At 42.2% G+C, this 24228-nt stretch overlaps 1 protein-coding gene across 2 annotated transcripts in view; it reads right to left on the bottom strand.

Annotated features, from left to right (window-relative positions):
- Positions 1-4072: 4072 nt before the first annotated feature.
- Positions 4073-24228, bottom strand: part of ubr1 (ubiquitin protein ligase E3 component n-recognin 1) — a 294835-nt gene continuing 274679 nt past the window's right edge. For both annotated transcript variants that reach the window (XM_063054144.1, XM_063054153.1), the window contains 3 exons: positions 13673-13843; positions 11456-11557; positions 4073-5587 (listed from right to left, as the gene is read on the bottom strand). In XM_063054144.1, coding sequence (XP_062910214.1) covers positions 5452-5587; positions 11456-11557; positions 13673-13843 — 409 coding nt within the window. In that variant the 3' untranslated portion in view covers positions 4073-5451. The remainder of the gene's footprint in view (positions 5588-11455; positions 11558-13672; positions 13844-24228) is intronic.

The raw sequence follows: 24228 nt of genomic DNA, 5'->3' as shown, positions 1-24228 counted from the left end.
TAATAATCTGTTTTCCTGTTTTTGCCACCAAAGTGGATAACCTCACATTTATCTACATTAAATTGCATCTGCCATGAATTTGCCCACTCACCCAACCTATCCAAGTCACCCTGCATCCTCTTAGCATCCTCCTCACAGCTAACACTGCCGTCCAGCTTCGTGTCATCCGCAAACTTGGAGATGCTGCATTTAATTCCCTTATCTAAGTCATTAATATATATTGTAAACAACCGGGGTCCCAGCACTGAGCCTTGCGGTACCCCACTAGTCACTGCCTGCCATTCTGAAAAAGTCCCGTTTAGTCCCGCTCTTTGCCTCCTGTCTGCCAACCAATTCTCTATCCACATCAATACCTTACCTCCAATACTGTGTGCTTTAAGTTTGCACACTAATCTCCTGTGTAGGACCTTGAAAAAAGCCTTTTGAAAATCCAAATATACCACATCCATTGGTTCTACCCTATCCACTCTACTAGTTACATCCTCAAAAAAACAATGGAGGAGAAATATATATTCTTATTGCAAGAAGACTTAAGACAGGAGCAAAGATGTCTTACTGAAGTACTACAGAGTCTTAATGAGTCTGCAGTGGGAATGCAGATTCAGTCTCCTTACCTAAAACAAAGGATATATGTGGCATAGAGGAAGTGCAGCAAAGATTTACTTTACTGCTATCAGGGACAGCAGCTTTACTGTACAAGATAAAGTACAAAATGTGTAGTGTACCAACTAGAGCTTAGAAGAGTGAGGGTATCTCATTGAGACTCAGCAAATTCTTATTGGACTTAACAGGCTGGATGCAGGGAAGATACTTCTCCTGCCTGAGGAGTCCAGGACCAAGGTAATAATTGTAGAATAAAATGGAACTGTTTGTGATTGAGGCAAGGATGAAATCCTTCAACCAGTGATTAAATAACAACACTGGTTAAGCAACATTATGACCACATTGACCACTTTGCAATGGAATTTGTGTTTTACGCTCTTTCTTGTACAATTTTGCTTTGTACTTTATGTTTTTCTTGTGAATGCTGTGTACCTTGTGCAAGGTACTCGTGATGCTGCTGTAAGGAATTTAATTGCATCCATACATACATGTAAATAAGATAAATTTTCAAGTTGGTACAGTGAAAAATGTCTTGCACACTGCTCATACAGATCAATTCATTACAACAGTTAGTTGAGGCAATACAAGTTAAAACAACAATGGATTACAGGATGAAGCATTAAAGTACAGTGCAGATAGACAGTAAGGTGCAAGGCCAAAGCAAGATTGAAAGGTCAAGAGTCCATCCAATCATACTATGGAACCATTCAATTGTGGGGAGAAGTTGTCCTTGAGCCTGACGTAACATACTTTCAGGCTTTTGCCCAATGAGGGTGGAGGTGAAAAGAGAGAATGTCTTGGATGGATGAAGTACTTCATTTTGCTAGTTGCTTCACTGAGGCAGTTAAGAAATGCGGACTGAGCACATAGAAGGGAGGCTGATTCCTGTGATGTGCAGTCTGGTCAAATAGTTGAGAGTGTAGAGGGAAAAGAGTAAAGTGCAGCTTTGTGGGGCACCAGTGTTGAGAATAATATGGTGGAGGTATTGTTACCAATCCTTACTAATTGCTGTTCTTGGTTAGGAAATCAACGGTCTAGGTACAAAGGGAAGCGTTGAGCCTCAGGTGGAGGAGTTTGGAGATGAATATGTATGGTTTTATAAATTTTGATGGCAGAGCTGCAGTCAATAAACTATGGTCTACTATCAGATACTGCAGAGATGAATGTAGACCTGTTTTAGCAGTAGGTCAAGGTTATGAGAGGCTGGAATTAATATGTGCCATGATGACCCCCTCATGTCACTTCAGGATGATGGGTGCCAGAGCCATCAGGTAGTAATATGTAAGCAGGTTATCTTGTCTTTCCTAAGTACCAGGATGGCAGTGACTTTCTTTTTTAAAGCAGCTGAGAATCTTAGAATAAAATATAGAGAAGTTAAAAATTGTCTGGAAATACCACCAGCAGCAGATTGGTGCAGGGTTGAAGGACAGAGCCAGGGACACCATCCTTCTGCAAGTTGACTCAACAGAAGATTGACACAACAGTGTTGGATTGAAAGCTGTAATAGAGGGTTACAGGGACATGGATTATTGTAGTAGACCAGCACTAAATCAAAGAACAGCAAAGCAGGTCTGAAGGGCTTGATGGCCCTCTTCTTCTAAATATAACCCTTCATGTCAACTGGGGAACCATATCTACTGGTATAACAAAAATTCCTACATCTAACCAATTACTGACGATAAAGGAAAATTCATTGCTAATGGACAAACGAGACTGATGGTTGCTCCAGTTTCCAGCAAATGCAATCTTAGTGGATCCAGCAACATCCATGGGAGGAAAGGAACTGTTGGTGTTTCAGGTCAAAATCCCTCATCAAGACCTGCAAGAACCCTGACTCCAGTCCTCATAAATGCAGCTTGACCCTCTGAGTTCCTCCAGCACATTGTTTGTTGCTCCAGATTAAGATGATGTTTGTTAACAGAACAATGTAATCTACATGATCAGTGTGACAACAGTAGGGGAGGCATACATGTGCTCTTGACAAATTTGGTCATCAATTTCTGAAAGTACTTGACTTCTGGCACACTTTTCCTGTGTGAGAAACTACTTTGCTCACTATGTCAAATTCTCCACAGATGTCGAACACCTGCTGGGCTTTCCCAGCAGTTTTTCTGCTTTTATTTCATAATCTCTGGGTAGCTCTGTAGTTTACCAGGCATTAGGACACTGCATCAAAACACTGTGCACGTAGGCTGCTCCAACCAATATGACCGTGGTAACTTTTATTGAAATATACATAACCAGATTCTGGTTGGTAACAATACTGTTAAACTCCTTTTCCTCAATAGTGCTATGTTCTCTGGCTAACCTCAAATATGAGCTGCGTTTGCTACACAAAACAGCCAAATGAAAAAGTAACACACATAAAAAATGCTGATGAACGCAGCAGGCCAGGCAGCATCTATAGGAAAAGGTACAGTTGATGTTTCAGGCCGAGGCCCTTCTCCGAAACGTTGACTGTACCTCCTCCTATAGATGCTGCCTGGCTTGCTGCGTTCACCAGCATTTTTTGTGTGTATTACTTGAATTTCCAGCATCTGCAGATTTCCTCGTGTTTGCGAAATGAAAAAGTAGGTCATTGGGTGAGGTGGTCACTTTACGGGACTGTGATCCAAATGTGAACTGTCAGTAACTACTATCAGACTGGTTGTCACTTTCACATCATCTGCATTTGCACAATTCACTTTTTATTTAACCAGTTCCTGAAACATCAATTCCAGTTTTAAATCAGTGTGCGATGATTGTAAGTCTTAAAATACAGCTCACCATATTCTTGCCAATGTCCTTATTCCTGATACGAGAGGTATACTTACGTAAATGCAAGCGGGCTTTTTCCACTGAGGTAGGGTGAGATGAGAACTAGAAGTCATGGGTTAAAGGTGAAACATTTAAGGGAAGCATGAGGGGGGACTTCACTTCGATGGTGGTGAGAGTGTGGAATTGGTGGATGAGTGATCAACTGCAACGTTTAAGAGAAATTTGTATAGGTACATAATGTGAAGTGGATGGAAAGCTATAGGCTGATTGCAGGTTGATGGGACTAGGTGGAATAAAAGTTCAGCATGGACTAGATGAGCCAAAGGATCGATTTCTGAGCTGTACTATTCAATGATTCTATGACTCTGACTTCCTAATGTTTTTCCCCACAACATGTGATATATTTGCAGCAGGTAAAGAAGGGGTGAGGAACAGTCAAGACACTGAGCAAGATTCTATTTGTTATTGTGCCTGTATTGACACCTGATCGACTGCTCTGGCATTGTGGCAGTCCTCAGGAGAACTGAACAAAAACCACAGTGGCACTGAATAAACTACACTCATTCAACAACTGGCCCATGCCATGTATGTGAAGTGTAACAAGCTATCGTAACTTACAACAGCGTGACTGTTAAAACACAAATGTTAATGAGCATCACCAGCAATTCACCAATAAACAACTTAGGAATACATAGTGTTTTATTTATTTAGTAACCATGTAATTTATTACAGTCCCACTCCAAAAATAAAAACAGAAAATATGCTATATTTGGTATATTCTTTATTTGTAATTAACTTTATAAAATATTTGTTTAAACTTGGTAGACCCTATTACTAGGTCACATAGCTCTATTAAGACAAAGAGAATCAAGTGAAAAATCAGATACCTACAATGGAGCTCAGAGAAGATAAAAATCTTCCTTGTTCCAACAATTCTGTTTTCACCATGCTAAAGAGCATCACAATCAAATGCAATTCACTGTCAAGCATTATATGAAACAGGGCAGGCACACACAGATTCCAAAACTTCCATTGTATTTTAATCACCAAATGTCCTTTTACATGAACTTCCAGCAATTGCGCACATTTTTGAGCTCTCTCAAGTTCAATATTGCAGTATCCCCTCTGAAAGTTTTCACATTTAATATTCAAGGATAAGATAAAAATCAGCTTCTCTTCAAAAGTTTTTTTTCATCTTACTACCCACACTTTAAGCCTTGACCGACTGAAGGCATTTGCATTGTTTCGAACTACAAGACACAGGGTCAGCCATGACCTTATGAATGAGGCGGCAAACTTGGGGGGTGGGCAGTTGGCAAACTTCTGCGATTACATTTAATTTCCTATCACTTCATACATTCAAGTGTGGATAATAATTTCTGCATCCATAAAACAATGTTATTTACAGACAGAAATTAAGCAAAACAGAACAGAATCTGTCAAGTACTGTTAATTCCTGGCTGATATCAAATACATTGACTAAAATTATGGAATAAAGCAAACTTTATGGAGATAAATATGTTTCTCAAATCCCTGTGATCAAAACATGTGTATCTGGATCCCTGATACATCCCGAACATAGTTAAGGGCAGTAATTTTGTAAAAAATGTTTAGTGCAAGCAAGGCGTATAAATGAATGGCCGTGATCACAGCTCACTAAATGTTTATCCTCCTTCAACTGTTCTTCAAACTGGTACAGCTACACCAATTCAAATATCAGTGCTTGGACTGATCTGACCTCTCCAGGGCTGGAAAATTACTTACACAACAAATATGGCAGTGCCGGGGAAGAATTGGGGTTGGAAGAAATATAACCATCAAGTTGAAGTTTCTAACTTTGCCCTCCAATTAGTTTTCCTTTTTTACTCCAAGGTCTCCATGTAAGACATATGGTTAAAAGGCATTTTAAGAATATCTGGAGGCCTGAAACTACAAGTTATTGGCTTCCTTGCTGGTATGAGCTGGCTGCACTGTAACCAGATTACAGCCACAGCAGATTAGAAACAGCGCACATCAACTTAATCAGCTCTGAGAAACTAACCACTGACGTGATACAAATAGCAAAGTACAGTGATATTGCTGATCAAGTGTTCAAAGCTGCTCCCAATCAAAGACGATTTGATTTACATCTTGGTTCCTTGTGATCTCTTCGAGAATGCGGTGCTGTAGCCATAGCTGTTGGAGTTTCTTGTATCGCTCAGTGCACAGATGCAGTGGGTTGCCTCTCCTTTTAAGAAAAGTAACAAAATTCAGTATGCAGTTGGAAATATTAAGGTTTCAGGTGAAAGGTGCAACTAGCTCACAGAGATAATGTCTGTGAATACAAAGGGATTGGAAAAACCCAACATGACTGCGGAAAAAGGAAACAAGTTGATGGAAATATAAATATGCAAGCTACCAAAGGATCAGGTTCATAAATTTAAAAAAATCCTTCCCATTCATCAACCACCCTTGTCTTTATAGGGGTAGAACTCTCATACCACATTCAATTACCATATGTGTTTTTGAGTAAACTTGGAAAATTAAATTCCCTGGAAATCAGACCTCCTTTTGGTTAACCCTTTAGTAAACTGCCCCATTGTGCTTCTCAGAGCAAAGAATGGGGAGTGAAAGCAGAAATTTACCATAACTTTAAAAATGGGGAAGAGAAAGAACAAATTAGGCAAAAATAAAACTGAAGACTTCAGGTGGATTAGAAAGGTAAGGGGGCAATAAGATCAGAAAGTGAGTATGCGATATACCATCTATGGACACAACTAATCACAATGGAAAATTTAGGTAGCAAAAGCATAGGTGAGTTGTAAAGATGATTCCATAAACAAAACCTTCAACCAGCAAGACAGGGCTTTTGTCATCTAAGGATGAAGCAAATGTGATCCTTTAAAAGTTGCCAGGAAGGAGGATGGATCCTGTACGATATTCTTTTTGGGCTTGTTGTCTTGTATGCGTGAGAACTGGGCCTCAATCCACAGTGTCGCCTGACTGGGGGCAGTGTGGCGCGGTGTCCAGGCAGGAGCTGGTGCTGGCCCCCCCAAGGCTCGCTCGGTGGGAGAGCTCTATTGTGGTCAACTGTGGACTGATGGCGTGAATTTTGATGTCATTTTATTGTGTGATTGTGATACCATTTGGGCTTGCTATTTTGTGTGTGTTTGTGCTATGTGTGACTATTGGTACTGTGTTTTGTACCTTGACAAACGCTGTTTCATTTGGCTGTTTTCATGGGTGTTCATGTATGGTTGAATGACAATTAAACTTGGATTGAAATAGTTTGAATTGAAAAGGCAGCGTTTGTGAAACTGTCTGTCAACAATGGCTTAATTTTAAACATGAAGATTGAAATTTCATCTCGTGCTAGATGGCTTAAAGTAGCAGATGCAGGTTAACAGAAATTTATATCAGAGATACCAAACAACACTTTCTAACTCTCCTTCCTTAGCCCTGTTACTGCTGTTCAAGTTCTCTTCAGAAGGGTTTCTGCCAACTCAGTAATACCAGTCTTTCCATGTAACTCGCTCCCTGTCCTGGGTTACAGCTCTTGAGGACAGTATGATTACAGTAGTAAACTGGGACTCAGTATGATTCAGTGCAGAAGTAACTTGGAATAATTTACACTGGAATACTGATACAGACACACTGTTCTGAGCGCTGTCATAGGAAGGAGGTTACAAAGAGAACAAGTACACAATACGAACAGGAGCAGGTCACTCCTTAAACTTGCTCTAATATGATCATGGTTGATCTATGGTGGCTTCAACTCCTCTTCAAAGCTAACTCCACATAATACTCACTCAGGAGATGGAAACAAAGTTGAGAAAAGAGATGTAAAGCAGCAAAGTCATCAACTATATACAGATTACAGAACAGAAGGGGATAAATCCTCATGTTGTTCTGTTGTTTAAGAAAGGCTCCAAAGGTAAGACAGAAGTTAGGCTGGTGAGCCTGACATCAGTAGTGGATAAGTTATTGACAGGTATTCTAAGGGATCTGATATGTAAGTATTTGGATAGACAAGGACCTATTATGAATAGTCAGCATGGCGTTGTGCATTGTAAGTTACGTCTAACCAATCTTATTAGAATTCTTTGAGGTTGCTAGGAAAGTTGATGAAGGAAAAGCAGTCGATGGACTTTAACAAGGTCTTTGACAATATCCCACATAGGAGAGTAGTCAAGAAAGTTCAGTTGCTTGGCATACAGTATAAGGTAGTACATTGGCTTTGTGGGACTAATCCAAAAAAGAAAGCCAGAGAGTAGTAGTAGACAGTTACCTCTCTGATTGGAGGCCTGTGACCAATGGTGTACCACAGTGATTGACGCGGTGTCCATTGTTGTTTGCAATCAATATCAATGATCTGGATGATAATGTGGTAAACTAGATCAGCAAATTTGTGGATGACACCAAGGTTGGGGGCATAGTGGACAGTGAGGAAGACTTTCAAAGCTTGCAGTGGGATCGGGATCAGCTGGAAAAATAGGCTGAAAAATGGCAGATGGAATTTAATGCAGTCAAGTGTGAGGCGTTGCACTTTGGGAGGACAAACTAGGGTAGGATTTAAATGGTAAGTGGTAGGGAACTGAGGAGTGTGGTAGGACAAAGGGATCTGGGAATACCAGTCCATAATTCCTTTAAAGTGGCGTCACAGGTAGATAGGGTCACAACAAGCTTTTGGCGCACTGGCCTTCATAGATCAAAAAATTGTGATGGGATATTATGTTGAAGTTGTATAAGACATTGGCGAGGCATAATTTGTAGTAATGTGTCCAGTTCTGGTTCCCTACCTATGGGAAAGAATATCAATAAGATTGAACGAGTACAGAGGAAAATGACAAGTATGTTGCCGGTACTGGAGGACCTGAGTCATAGGAAAAGGTTGAATTGGTAGGATTCTATTCTCTGGAGTGTAGCAGAATGGGGGGAGATTTGATAGATGTACATTAAATTACGAGGGGTATACTGTAGGTACAGTAAATGCAAACAGGCTTTTTCCAGAGGTTGGGTGAGATGAAAACTAGAGGTCATGGGTTAAGGTGAAAGGTGAGGTGTTTAAGAGGAACATTTTCATTCAGAGGATGGTGAGAATGTGGAGTGAGATGCCAGCAGAAGCAATGGATGTGCTGTCGATTTCAACACATGGGAGGGGTACGGAGGTCTATAGTCTGGCTGCAGGTTGATGTGACCAGACAGAATAATAGTTTGGCATGGGCCAAGGGGCCAAGTTCTGTGCTGTTGTATTCTATGACTCTTCCATGGAGGCTAACCATTTGGTAAACCAACTGCGGCTCGACGCAGCAAAATTACTTGAAAGAATTCTTATTTCCATTGCTTTAACAATTTCCTGTACATTTTCTCACCATGACTCATTGCTCTGAAGAGCTTCTGTAACTGGGTCGTAGGCTTATTCTAACCGAGATTTCTTCTATAAACAGAATGGGATTCCCAATACAATGCAATATAATAAAATTGGATAGTTCACTAGTTAAACTTCAAACAGAATGAAAATCAAAGAACTGCAGTTGCTGAAAATCTGAAATAAAAGCAGAAAATGCTGGCACCCCTCAGCATGTCAGACAGCACCTGTGGACAGAGAAAAAGTTAACATTCCAGTAAGATGGCAGATTGCTCGGAAGCAGTGGCCTCGCTGGGTCTAAGCAAAGGTGTGATTGCTCGTCCATTACATCTTTTTACAACTGCAAGATGCTGCTGCTTACCAAGGACATCAGGTACTGCAGGTTTACCCCACTAGCGAGTTGTTGGCTAGCAATGGAGCTGGACTTGTCGCAGCCTGTTTCAGCCACCCGGGGAAGAAGGCATTGTCGGTGCTGGTGCGCAATCTAATGGATGGTGTGGGACACTTTTGTTGCGATCGCAAAAGACCCTGTTGTACATTGCTTATGTAGAATACCGCAAGTCCGATTCACTGGTTCATTGGGAGCTGCATGGCCTTGGTTGTGGCATGAACCAGGCCTCATTCATGCCTCAGGGTCGCCTGTTGTGGCTGCCAAGGAAGGAGTTGCTGGAGCTGGCTGTGTGCCACTCGATTCCTTACTGAGCTGGGAGCTGGCCCCTCTCATCGGTGACAGCCTCCAATATTCACTCAGTGAAAGACAAAGGGTTTGACTGTGGCTGCACCGTGTGATGTGAGCAATTGCTATGGGCTATTCTTACAGAAATGTGGCACCAGGGCAACATCCATGTACCATCAATCTATAGGCCAATGGGCACTCAGGACTTGGACAAGGTACCACTTTTAACACTGAGTTTTTTTTGCTATCATATTCCTATGTGCTATATCTCTAGTGCGTGACTGTGCACCTTGGCTCCACAGGATTGCTGTTTTGTTTGACTCTATTCAAGTGTATGGTTGAACGACAACTAAAGACTTGAAGACTCTTCCTCAGAACCAAGAACTATGAACAGAAAGTTTGGCTGTTACACTGCTCTAATGGAACATTGTGTGCAAATAAGCTGCAACTTTTCATGAAGTACAACAGGGCCTTCACTGTCAAATGCTGTTCACAGATTTCATTTCAGCATTCAACACAATCATTCCTCAGCACCTGATTGGAAAGCTGAAACTGCTGGGCCTGAACACCTCCCTCTACAACTGGATCCTAGACTTCCTGACTGGGAGACCTCAGTCAGTCCGGATCGGGAGCAGCATCCCCAACACCATCACACTGAGCACGGGGTCCCCCAGGGCTGTGTGCTCAGTCCACTGCTGTTCACTCTGCTGACCCACGACTGTGCTGCAACACACATCATCAAGTTCACCGATGACACGACCGTGGTAGGTCTCATCGGCAAGAATGATGAGTCAGCATACAGAGAGGAGGTGCAGCGGCTAACGGACGGGTGCAGAGCCAACAACCTGTCTCTAAATGTGAACAAAACAAAAGAGATGGTTGTTGACTTCAGGAGAGCACGGAGCGACCACTCTCCGCTGAACGTTGATGGCTCCTCTGTAGTGATCGTTAAGAGCACCGAATTTCTTGGTGTTCACCTGGCAGAGAATCTCACCTGGTCCCTCAACACCAGCTCCATAGCCAAGAAAGCCCAGCAGCGTCTCTACTTTCTGCGAAAGCTGAGAAAAGTCCATCTCCCACCCCCCATCTTCACCACATTCTACAGAGGATGTATTGACAGCATCCTGAGCAGCTGCATCACTGCCTGGTTCAGGAATTGCACCGTCTCGGATCGCAAGACCCTGCAGCGGACAGTGAGGTCAGATGAGAAGATTATTGGGGTCTCTGTTCCTGTCATTACAGACATTTACACTACACGTTGCATCCACAAAGCAAACAGCATTGTGAAGGACCCCACGCACCCCTCATACAAACTCTTTTCCCTCCTGCCATCTGGCAAAAGGTACCGAAGCATTTGGGCTCTCACAACCAGACTGTGCAACAGTTTCTTCCCCCAAGCCATCAGACTCCTCAATACTCAGAGACTACACTGACACCTACATCATTATTATATTGTAATTTGTTCTCTACTGTGCCTATTGTCTTGTTTATTATTTATTGTACTGCCCTGCACTGTTTGTGCACTTTATGTAGTCCTTTTTAGGTCAGTAGTCTAGTGTAGTTTTTGTGTTGTCTTACATAGTCTAGTGTAGTTTTGTGTTGTTTCATGTAGCACCATTGTCCTGGAGGAACGTTGTTTCGTTTTTACTGTGTACTGTACCATTAGTTTATGGTCAAAATGACAATAAAAAGCGACTTGACTTGACTTCAGAAATAATTCAATAGCCAAGGACCCCTTGAGACATTCCAAGATTGCAAGAGACATTATATAAACTTTTCTATGTACATCTAATACTTGAGATGAATAAACGATGTCTACCCTTGGTGTATCAAATCTTCACCTATGATAAAACTCTCTCTCCAGTCTCAGTATTCTTACTTTGCTTTCTTACTGAAACCATAACATTCATTGATGAATTTTTACAGTATCTAGTTATTCTGTAAGATTTATGCAATCCTTGATAACTCAGTTTTAAATTGGATGCTATTCAGACCTGCTTGGAAAGACACTGTGGCCATACAGTAACTATTCTATCATATCACAGGAAGAAATTTCTTTGAAATAATCATACCTGAGAAACTGATCCGTCTCTCCATAATCATCCAGGTATGGAGCAGGTATGAAACATCCTCTGTTTTTTCCTGCCAGCAGCAGGACATCACACTCCCGTATTCTGGTGGTAGATTGGTTTATTATTTACATGTACTGACGTACAGTGAAAAGTTTGGTTTTGCATACAGATCTTTTCTCATGAGCACATTGAGGCAGTACAAGGGGAAACAATGGAAGGAATGCCAACAGTGGAACAGCAACAAATTTTCTGATGATTTACTACGGTATCATGTTTGCCAAGGTGAATTTTCCAACTAGCTTCAAATATCGCAGTGGATAAAATAAATTTGCATTTACCATTTCTTTGTAGTAGAGTTTAAACTTTAAATCTGCTATCTCAAGGCTTAAAAGAATAGATTTTTTTACTGAACTATCATATTAGGGAAGAGTTGCTAAAGTCTAGGTTTTTGTTTATTGTTCGAATGGTTCCTAGGATCCTTGGAAGTGCTACAACTCCAAGATGTTGAAGTCTGCCTTCTTCTGGTGCCGCCTGAGCACTGAACCCAACAATCCACAAGCGAGTCAGTATGTGGGCTGGACTGCAAGTGTAACCAGGCAACTGGGAATTCAGTTCTGTAAACACGTTAGGTCTGGGTCACTAGATTCCAATCAGAAATGGGAACCCCAAGATGATTGTTCAGTGTAACATACAAGATGCTGAAGGAAGTCAGTGGGTTAGGCAGCATCAATGACAGGAAATGGATAATTGATGTAAAGGTGAAGGAAAAACTTGTAAGCAACAGGTGGATCCATGTGAGAGGGGTGTGTGATAAGGGATGGGAAACTGGCAAGAACACCAGAAGCTGGGATGTGATAGGTGGAAGTGACAAAGAGCTGAAGGTGATGGAATGTCATAGGAGGATATTAATAAGGTTGAAAGAGTGCAGAGGTTTACAAGGATGTTGCCGGGACTTGAGAAACTCAGTTACAGAGAAAGGTTGAATAGGTTAGGACTTTATTCCCTGGAGTATAGAAGAATGAGGGGAGATTTGATAGAGGTATATAAAATTATGATGGGTATAGATAGAGTGAATGCAAGCAAGCTTTTTCCACTGAGGCAAGGGGAGAAAAAAACCAGAGGACATGGGTTAAGGGTGAGGGGGGAAAAGTTTAAAGGGAACATTAGTGGGGGGGCTTCTTCACACAGAGAGTGGTGGGAGTATGGAATGAGCTGCCAGACGAGGTGGTAAATGCGGGTTCTTTTTTAACATTTAAGAATAAATTGGACAGATACATGGATGGTAGGTGTATGGAGGGATATGGTCCGTGTGCAGGTCAGTGGGACTAGATAGAAAATGGTTCGGCACAGCCAAGAAGGGCCAAAGGGCCTGTTTCTGTGCTGTAGTTTCTATGGTTCTGAATGGAATAAAGAGAGCGAGGTGGGGAGGGCAGCGAGGAGTATGTGAGTAACGGGCAGATGAAGAAGGTTAGAGATGGGAAGGAGATCTGGATCAGGAAGAGAGAGAAGGGGACAGAGCTGGAGCAGTTAACCAGAGATCAGAGAATTCAAAGCTCATGCCACCAGGTGATAGACTCCCCAGGCTGAATACAAGGTGCTGTTCCTCTAGTTTGCATTTAGCCTGATCTTGGCAGTAGAGGCGGCTGAGGACAGATGCATCAGTGTAGTAATGAGAAGTTATCTCCAGATTCCAGTATGGGGAAGAACTGCTGCAGAAGCTGCAATCCCTTGTCTTTGTTGTGACTGTCAGATATAGCTGTAACATTGGAATCACTGCCCAGAGCAGTGAACCTGTGGAGTTCATCACCTATCAAGCTTATTGGTTATCATTAACTCACCCAACTGGATGGAATGGATGATTATCATCAGTGCTGAATACAGCATCTGAAGAATGAATTTATCAGATATCAGTAAACATGGATTTAAACCCCAAAAAAGGTGAAGAAATTGAAATGTGTTGAAGAAACAGTGAAGTATGTCTCTTTCAAAGGGGAATTGAATAAATACTTACAAAAAGAAAGCTCTTCCAGACATACAAAACTCTTTCCTCATGACATGATTCCATGATACCTTTATGTTTAATTAATCAATCAATCATGGTGCTATGTACCTGTGATACTGCTACAAATTTTTCACTGCAGACATGTAATTGTGTATCTGACAAAAAAAAAGCTTGACTTTGGCTTTGATCACAAATTAGTTTGCACAACAAGATACCTGAGGAACATTCCCAATCCAGACCCGTAGTTCATAGTGTGAGCTACACAGGCGCCAAACTCTTCTCCATTCACTTCTTCCCTGCAACACTGACTCTGTGAACACAGCATAGCTCCACAAAACATGCAAAGGGCAAGGTTCTTGGGTTCATCATCTGACGATCTGGGGCAACTGAAGAAAATGCTGAAATTAGCTTGAGGTTCTGGCACTTAATTTTAAATACAGTGGCATGCAAAAGTTTGGGCACCCCTGGTCAAAATTTCTGTTACTGTGAATAACTAAGCAAGTAAAAGATGACCAGATTTCCAAAAGGCATAAAGTTAAAGATGACACATTTCTTTAATACTTGAAGAAGACTTCTTTATTTTCATCTGTTACAGTTTCAAAATAACAAAAAAGGAAAAGGGCCTGAAGCAAAAGTTTGGGCACCCTGCATGGTAGTACTTAGTAACGCCCCCTTTGGCAAGATTCACAGCTTGTAAACGCTTTCTGTAGCCCGCTAAGAGTCTTTCAATTCTTGTTTGGGAGATTTTCACCCATTCTTCCTTGTAAAAGGCTCCTGGTTCTGTGAGATTCTTGGGCTGTCATGCAGGCACTGCTCTTTTGAGGTCTATCCACAGATTTTCGATGATGTTTAGGTCGGGAGACTGTGAGGGCCATGGAAAAACCTTCAGCTTGCGCCTCTTGAGGTGTGGATTTTGAGGTGTGTTTAGGATCATTATCCTGTTGTAGAAGCCATCCTCTTTTCATCTTCAGCTTTTTTACAGACAATGTGATGTTTGCTTCCAGAATTTGCTGGTATTTAATTGAATTCATTCTTCCCTCTACCAGTAAATGTTCCCCATGCCACTGATTGCAACACAAGCCCAAAGCATGATCAATCCACATCCATGCTTAACAGTTGGACAGAGGTGTTCTTTTCATGAAATTCTGCACCCTGTTTTCCTCCAAACATAACTTTGTGCATTGCGGCCAAAAAGTTCTATTTTAACTTCATCAGTCCACAGGACTTGTTTCCAAAATGCATCAGGCTTTAGATGTTCCTTTGCAAACTTCTGACGCTGAATTTTGTGGTGAAGACGCAGGAAAGGTTTTCTTCTGATGACTCTTCCATGAAGGTCATATTTGTGCAGGCGTTGCTGCACTGTAAAGCAGTGCACCACCACTCCAGAGTCTGCTAAACCTTCCTGAAGGTCTTTTGCAGTCAAACGGGGGTTTTGATTTGCCTTTCTAGCAATCCTACAAGCAGTTCTCCTGGAAAGTTTTCTTGGTCTTCCAGACCTCAACTTGACCTCCACTGTTCTTGTTAACTGCCATTTCTTAATTACATCACGAACTGGGGAAACGGCTACTAGAAAACACTTTGCTATCTTCTTATAGCCTTCTCCTGCTTTGTGGGCATCATTTATTTTAGTTTTCAGAGTGCTAGGCAGCTGCTTAGAGGAGCCCATGGCTGCTGATTGTTGGGACAAGGTTTGAGGAGTCAGAATATTTATAAAGCTTTGAAATTTGCATCACCTGGCCTTTCCTAACGATATCTGTGAACAAGTCATAGCCCTAACAAGCTAATTAAGGTCTGAGACCTTGGTAAAAGTTATCTGAGAGCTCAAATCTCTTGGAGTGCCCGAAGTTCTGCATGGTGCGCCTTTCCTTTTTCCCCCACTCTAAAATTGTACAAAACAAAAATAATACACTAATCTTGCTTAAAATGTTGAAAAGAATGTTTCATCTTTAACTCTATGACTTTTGGAGATCAGTTCATCTTCTACTCACTTAACTATTCACAGGAACAGAAATTTTGACCGGGGTGCCCAAACTTTTGCATGCCACTGTATACACTGTTTAGCATACAGTACTGTACAAAAATCTTATTTGTCAATGCAGAGTAGAAAGTGAGTTTGTAAATCTGGCAGGAGCAAAGGATGCTGTGAATAGAATCAGAATCAGGTTATTATCACCAGAATGTGTCATGAATTTTGTCAACTTAGCAAGAGCAGTTCAATGCAATACATAACATAGAAGAAAAAAAACAAAACATAATAATAAGTAAATCAATTTCAGTATACATACAGTGAATAGATTAACAATCATGCAAGAAACAGAATATATATTAAAACAGTGAGGTACTGTCAAAAGGGTTCAAAGTCCATTTAGGAATTTGATGGCAGAGGGAAAGAAGCTGTTCCTGAATCGCTGAGTGTGTGCCTTCAGGCTTCTGTACCTCCTACCTGATGGTAACAGTGAGAAAAGGGCATGCCCTGGGTGCTGGAGGACCTTAATAATGGTTGCTGCCTTTCTGAGACTCCGCTCCTTGAAGATGTCCTGGGTACTTTATAGGCCAGTGCCCAAGATGGAGCCAAATAAATGTACAACCCTGTGCAGTTTCTTTCAGTCCTGCGCAGTAGTGCCCCCCATACCAGACAGTGATGCAGCCAGTCAGAATGCTCTTCATGGTACATTTGAGTGCATTTGTTGACATACCAAATCTCTTTAAACTCCTAATGTAGTCACCATCTTTCCTTCTTTATAACTGCATCTTAGAGATCTTGACACCCAGGAACTTGAAACTGCTCACTCTCTCTACTTCTGATCCCTCTATGAGGATTGGTATGTGTTCCTTCGTCTTACCCTTCCTGAAGTCCATAATCAGTTCTTTCGTCTTACTGACATTGCATGCCACTGTGAGTTGTTGCTGTGACACCACTTCACTAGTTGGCATATCTCACTCCTGTATGCCCTCTCGTCACCATCTGAGATTCTACCAACAATGGTTGTATCATCAGCAAATTATGGATAGTATTTGAGCTATGCCTAGCCACACAGACATGGGTATATAAAGAGAAGAGCAGTGTGCTAAGCACACACCCCTGAGGTACACCAGTGTTGATTAATCAGCGAGGAGATATTATCACTAATTCACACAGATTGTGGTCTTCCATTATGAAATCGAGGATCCAATTGCAGAGGGAGGTACAGAGGCCTAGGCTCTGCAACTTCTCAATCAGGATTGTGGGAAGGATGGTATTAAATGCTGAGCTATAGTCGATGAACAGCATCCTGACATAGGTGTTTGTGTTGTCCACATGATCTAAAGCCGTGTGAAGAGCCTTTAAGATTGCATCTGCCATTGACCTATCTGCGAAGGTGAAGTGCTGCGAGGTGGTGTGGGACAGGTGGCAAAGGTGGATGCCAGGGGTGGGGGTGGTGTGAGTGCAGACATACCCAGTGAAACACCAGGCAAGGTCATTTGATTCCAAACAACTGGTTTATTGAGCATGTCAGACTTTCTCTCTGGTGTTTCCCACTCCCTCACTTCTCCCTTCCCCTTTTCCCAAACATTATTCCCCTTTCTTTGCCCCCTTTCTATTCTCAGTCTACGAAAGAGAATCAGGTTTATCATCACTCACATATGAAATTAAACTTGTTTATTTGAGACAGCAATACAGAAAATTACTACAGTACTGTAATTGGCAAGAACAAGGGAAAAGTGCCTTTTAACGTAGTGAGCAGTTTTGATTTGGAATGTCTAATAACATGGAAGCATTTTGAACAGTAATAAACTGATGAATAGTTGAAATTAAACCATAAGCAGACTTTAAGGGAAATGAGCAGAGTATTACCATAACTAGCAAATGTTCATCTGAAGGGAGATTGGCCAGTTGGTCTCTTTTGGTCCTGTGTTATTATCAGATTCCTTTACAGGAGCATATCAGAGCACTTGTCTTATCACTCATGCAGCTGTTCCAAGAACAGGGGGGCAATGAATGGCTTCAGTGCCCAATCTGCGGACACCGAACCAAGGTAGCAAGACAAACACTAAGGATCCTGCAGATGTTGGAAATCCAGAACACACACAAATACTGGAGGAACTCAGCAAGTCAGACAGCATCTGCGGATGGGGATAAACAGTCGATATTTCGGGCCAAGACCCATGAGCAGGGCTGACAAGTTGGGGGAAGAAGCTGGGGGAGGGGAAGGATTACAAGCTGGCAGGTGATGGGTGAGAAAGGTGTGGGGAAAGGTGACTGGGTGGGGGAGTGAAGTCAAAGTAAGAAGCTGAGAGGTGATAGGTGGAAAGGTAAAGGGCTGGAGGAGGAGGAATGTGTTAGTAGAGCAGAGCACACTATGGAAGAAAAGGAAGGAGGGGAACCTGAGGTAAGTGATGGCCAGATGAGAGAGAGAGTGAGAGGGGAAACAATATGGGGAATGGAAAAAGAAAGAAAGGGAGGGGGAAAATTACTGGAAATTAAAGAAATCTATTTCCACGCTGTCAGGTTGCTGATTCCCTCCCACAGTCCAAAGACATCCCAGTTGGGAGGTTAATTGGTCAGAGTAAATTGTCCTGTGATGTGGCTAGGGCTAGATCAGGAGCTGCTGGGCAGCATGGTTCAAGGAGCTGGAAGGGCCTGTACCATGCACATAAACATGAAGGGGTTCTTTGTAGAGGCCATGAACTGACGTGTCCAAATAGGAATGGGAAGTTGGATTGGAATGGCTGACTACCAGAAGACATAGGAGCAGAATTAGGTCACTTGGCTGATTCCATACTGGCTGATTTATGATCCCTCTCAATCACATTCTCTTGCCTTCGCCCCATAACCTCTGATACCCTGACTAATCCAGAACCTAAACAGCTCTGCTTTAAATATACTCAATGACCTGGCCTCCATAGCTGTCTGTGGCAATGAATTCCACAGATTCACAACCCTCTGGTTAAAGAAATTCCTCCTCATTTCTGTTCTAAATGGACATCTATTATGAGGCTGTGCCCTTTGGTCCTAGGTTCACCCACTAAAGGAAACATCCTCTTCACCTTCACTCTATCTAGGCCTTTCAGTATTCGATAGGTTTTCACACTGAGTGGATGTGCTGGACAGAGTGAAGGTGCTTGATGATGCAACCTTCCAATCTATGTTAGGTCTCACTGATGTTGAAAAGGCTGCATTGGATACAGTAGATGATCCCAACAGACTTGCAGGTGAAGTGTTGTCTCACTTGGAAGGACTGTTTGGGGCCCTGAATGGTGGTGAGGGAGGAAATGTAGGGACAGATGTAGCATTGTCCCATTTGCAGGGTTAAGTGCCAGAAGAGAGTTCAATGAGGAGGGAGGAGTGGACAAGGGAGTTACATTGAGTATGATCCCTGTGAAAAGTGGAGATTGGGAGGGGGGTGGAGTGGTAGAGGAGGGAAAGATGTGCTCAGTGGCAGGATCGCATTGTAGATGGTGAACTAACGGAGACTGATGTGCTGGTTACAGAGGTTTGTGGGTGGAAGGCAAGGACAAGGTGGTCATCTGATATGTTCTAGAATGGAAAGCCCCATTCTGAGAACAGATGCAGCAGAGCTGGCAGAATGAGAAAAGGGAATAGCATTTTTACAAGTGACAGGATGGGAAGAGGTACAGTCAAGATAGCTGTGGGAGTCTGTAAGTTTATAAAAGACATCAGTGGATAGCTTTTCTTGATATGGAGACCAGGAAGATTGAGAAAGGGAAGAAGGTGTCAGAGATGGACCAAGGGTAAGGTGGAAGTTGGAGGCAAAGTTGATGAAATTCATGAGCTCAGCATATATAACCATATAACAATTACAGCACGGAAACAGGCCATCTCGGCCCTTCTTGTCCGTGCCAAACTCTTACTCTCACCTAGTCCCACTGACCTGCACTCAGCCCATAACCCACTATTCCTTTCCTGTCCATATATCTATCCAATTTAACTTTAAATGACAACATCGAACCTGCCTCAACCACTTCTGCTGGAAGCTCGTTCCACACAGCCACCACTCTCTGAGTAAAGAAGTTCTCCCATATGTTACCACTAAACTTTTGTCCTTTAACTTTCAACTCATGTCCTCTTGTTTGCATCTTCCCCACTCTCAATGGAAAAAGCCTATCCACGTTGACTCTATCAATCCTCATCATAATTTAAAATACCTCTATCAAGTCCCCCCTCAACCTTCTACGCTCCAAAGACTAAAGACCCAACTTGTTCAACCTTTCTCTGTAACTTAGGAGATGAAACCCAGGCAACATTTTAGTAAACCTCCTCTGTACTCTCTCAATTTTATTGACATCTTTCCTATAATTCGGTGACCAAAACTGTACACAATAGTCCAAATTTGGCCTTACCAATGCCCTATACAATTTCAACATTACACCCCAATTCCTATACTCAATGCTCTGATTAATAAAGGCCAGCATACCAAAATTTTTCTTCACCACCTTATCCACATGAGATTCCACCTTCAGGGAACTATGCACCATTATTCCTAGACCCCTCTGTTCTACAGCATTCTTCAATGCCCTACCATTTACCATGTATGTCCTATTTTGATTAGTCCTACCAAAATGTAGCACCTCACATTTTTCAGCATTAAACTCCATCTGCCATCTTTCAGTCCACTCTTCTAACTGGCCTAAATCTTTCTGCAAGCTTTGAAAACCTACCTCATTATCCACAACGCCACCTATCTTAGTATCATCTGCATACTTACTAATCCAATTTACCACCCCATCATCCAGATCATTAATATATATGACAAACAACATTGGACCCAGTACAGATCCCTGAGGCACACCGGATGCATGAAGCAGTCATCAGATCTACTTGCACCATACTTATGACTGTGAGGCTAAGTACAGCTTTTGTGCCATATTTAAGTTTGCTGATGACACTACTGTCGCTGGTTGAATCAAACATGACAAAACAGCATATAGGAAGGAGATTGAAATCCTGGTTGAGTGGTGCCACAACAACAACCTCTCACTCAATGTCAGCAAGACCAAGGATCTGATTATTGACTTCAAGAGGAGGTAACCTGGAGGTCCATGAGCCAGTCCTCATCTTGGAATCAGAAGTGGAGAAGGTCAGCAACTTTAAATTCCTTTATCATTTCAGACAATCTGTCCTCGGTCAGCATGTTAAGTGCCATTACAAAGAAATCATGGCAGTGTCTCTACTTTCTGAGAAGTTTGCGAAGATTTAGCATGTCATCTAAAGTGTTGACAAACTTCTATAGATGTATAGTGGAGAGTATATTGCATCTGGTTGCATCACGGCCTGGTATGGAAACACCAATGCCCTTCAAGGAAAATGCCACAAAGTAGTGAATACAGCCTAGCACTTTTGCAGAAAAGTAGCATCCATCATCAAAGACCCCCACCATCCAGGCCATTTTCTCTTCTCACTGCTGCCTTCAGGAAAAAGACACAGGTGCCTCAGGACCCACACCATCAGGTTCAGGAACAGGTACTACCCCTCAACCATCAGGCTCTTGAACCAAAGAGGACAACTTCACTTATTCCATCACTGAACTGTTACCACAACCTATGGACTCACTTTCAAGGTCTCTTCATCTCACGTTTTTGATATTTATTGCTTATTATTATTTCTTTTTTTTTCTTTCTTTTTGTATTTACACAGTTTGTTGTCTTTTACATATTGGTTGTTTGCCCATCCTGTTGTGTGCGGTCTTTCATTGATTCTATTGCGTTTCTTATATTTACTGTGAATGACCACAAGAAAATGAATCTCAGGGTTGTACATGGTGACATACATGTACTTTGGTAATAAATTCAATTTAAACTTTGAAATGGGGAGAGCCAAAAGAGAACCCATTGAGGGTGAGAACCAGTTCCACCAGACAGAGGAGGAAGGTGGTGGAGTGGAACTGGTTAGGTTGGTTGTCTGGAAAGAAGAGGAGATGCTTAAAGCCTACCTAATGGGGGACAGATGGTTATAGGGACTGGACATCCAAGGTGGCAAGATCTTGTCTAATGCTATTGGTGGAGCCAATTTTTGCACTTGATGCTTCTGCACATAGATCTCTTCTGATGTGAGGACACAGATAGATCAGCAGCACGCCAGAGGATGACGACTTTGAGCTTCGAACTTTTTTGAGAAACAATGTTTCAATTGCTTTCTTTAATGCATCTTTTCTCGCTTTCAAGGTGCCTGGAGTACTGTCACAGACCATGATCTACAGCTGCACTCAAACTGCAGTTGTTCATGGCGGTGCATTCCTGCCTGTGGAATTCGCCAAATGGCCGTTTTCAATGTACCCAGGAGTGGACTGGAAGACGTGCACCTTCAGGGTGCAGCCCCTGTGGACCGAATTCCTTGCCAGTGTTGTCAACTGAAACATCACAAGAGATCAAAATACTAAGACAGTGCTTGCGGCTGTGGAAGGGTTGACACCTCTCTGTCCCTTGTTAGTGAGAGAGCCTATGGCATGCTGAAGTGCTGAGTCATTGACTGTAGTTTCTGATAGACCTGGATCATGGACTCTTTGGAGGTTTTGCTATTGCTTGTTTGGGGATTGGTGGGCGCTGCTGCTTCTTGCTGGAACAAGTGAGGGGAGGGGAAGGGTTGATGCTTTGCTGCTGCTTGTGCATGGAAGGGGGTGGGGGGGCTTTGGGGTTCTAACATTTTTCTGTCATTCATTCTTTGCGGTTTTCTTCTGTTTCGCGGATGTCTGTGAAAAGCAAAAATTTCAGGTTGTATACTGTATACATTCTGATATTAAATAGAACAATTGAACATGAAGCACAAAAAAATGGAATAAAATGGGGACATTGTGATCCAGGTCCATTTCCATCCAGGTTGTCCTGCTTGGTTTGAATTGAAAGTTGTTTTGGGTTAAATTGTTCTTTGCAACTAGAGGTACATACACCTGTAGCTTTACTCTCCCTCAACTTATATTACAGCACATTCCAAAGGAAGTGCACAATATAGAGTACCTATAAAAAGCATTCACTCTATTTGGAAGTTTTCATGTTTTATTGTTTTATAACATTGAATCACAGTGGATTCAATTTGGCTTTTTTGACACTGATCAACAGAAAAAGACTTTTGTGTCAAAGTGAAAACAGATCTCTACAAAGTGATCTAAATTAATTATAAACATAAAACACCAAATAATCGATTGCATAAGTATTCAATTTCTTTAATACAATACACCAAATCATCACTGGTGTAGCCAATTGGTTTTAAAAGTCACATAATTAGCTAAATGGAGATCACCTGTGTACAGTCAAGGTACTTCAATTGATTGTAGTAAAATAGACCCGTATCTGGAAGGTCCAACTGCTGGTGAGTCGGTATCCTGGCAAAAACTACGCCATGAAGACAAAAGAACACTCCAAGCAACTCCACAAGAAGGTTATTGAAAAGAACAAGTCAGGAGATGCATACAAGATAATTTCCAAGTCACTGACTATCCCTTGGAGTACAGTTAAACCAATCAACAAGAAATAGAAAGAATATGGCACAGCTGTAAATCTGTGTAGAGTAGGCTGCCCTCAAAAACTGAGTGACTGTGCAAGGGACTAGTGAGGGAGGCCATCAAGAGACCTATGACAACTCTGGAGGAGTTACAGGCTTCAGTGGCTGAGATGGGAGAGACTGCGCATACAACAGCTGTTGCCCGAGTGCTTCACCAGTCGCAGTTTTATGGGAGAGTGGGCAAAGAGAAAACCACTGTTGGGGAAAAAAAAACTTCACATGAAACCTTGATCAGCGTTTGGCTGGAAAGCATGTGGGAGACTCTGAAGTCGGTTGGAAGAAGGTTCTATGGTCTGATGAAACCAAAATTGAGCTTTTTGGCCATCAGACTAAACAGTGTGTTTGGTGTGACCCAAACACTGCACATCATCAAAAACACACCATCCCTACCATGAAGCATGGTGGTGTTTGCATCATACTATGGGGGTGCTTCACTGTAGCAGTCCCTGCAAGGCTTATGAAGATAGAGGATAAAATGAATGAAGCAAAATACAGGGAAATCCTGATGCAGTCTGCAAGAGAACTGCAACTTGGGAGATTTGTTTTCCAGCAACACAATGACCCCAAGCACAAAGCCAAAGCTACACGCAGGAATGGCTTTAAAAAACACAAGGTTAATGTCCTGGAGTGGCCAGGACAGAGTTCAGACCTCAATCCCATTGAGAATTTGTGGCTGGAGCCTGGGTAGCCTCCAACCTGATGGCATGAACATTGACTTCTCTAACTTCCGTTAATACCCCACCTCCCCTTCGTACCCCATCCATTATTTATTTATTATTCATTATTAATATATATATTTTTCTCTCTCTCTTTTTCTCCCTCTGTCCTTCTCACTATACTCCTTGCCCATCCTCTGGGTTTCCCTCCTCCCCCTTTCTTTCTCCCTAGGCCTCCCGTCCATCCCATGATCCTCTCACATCTCTTTTGCCAATCAACTTTCCAGCTCTTAGCTCCAACCCTTCCCCCTCCTGTCTTCTCCTATCATTTTGGATGTCTCCCTCCCCCTCCCACTTTCAAATCTCTTACTATCTCTTCTTTCAGTTAGTCCTGACGAAGGATCTCGGCCCGAAACATCATCTGTACCTCTTCCTATAGATGCTGCCTGGCCTGCTGCATTCACCAGCAATTTTTGTGTGTGTTGCTTGAAAAGGACTGTTCACTCACAATCCCCTTGTGATCTGACAGAGCTTGAGCAGTTTTGTAAAGAAGACTGGAGAAAAATTGTAGTGTCCAGATGTGCAAAGCTGATACAGACCTATCCACACAGACTCAAGG

This window comes from Mobula hypostoma, chromosome 1 (genome assembly GCF_963921235.1).
Source record: "Mobula hypostoma chromosome 1, sMobHyp1.1, whole genome shotgun sequence".
In the NCBI taxonomy this organism is placed as follows: Eukaryota; Metazoa; Chordata; class Chondrichthyes; order Myliobatiformes; family Myliobatidae; genus Mobula; species Mobula hypostoma.
Note: the sequence above shows the minus strand (reverse complement) of the source record. Positions and strands in the feature narration are given on the sequence as shown.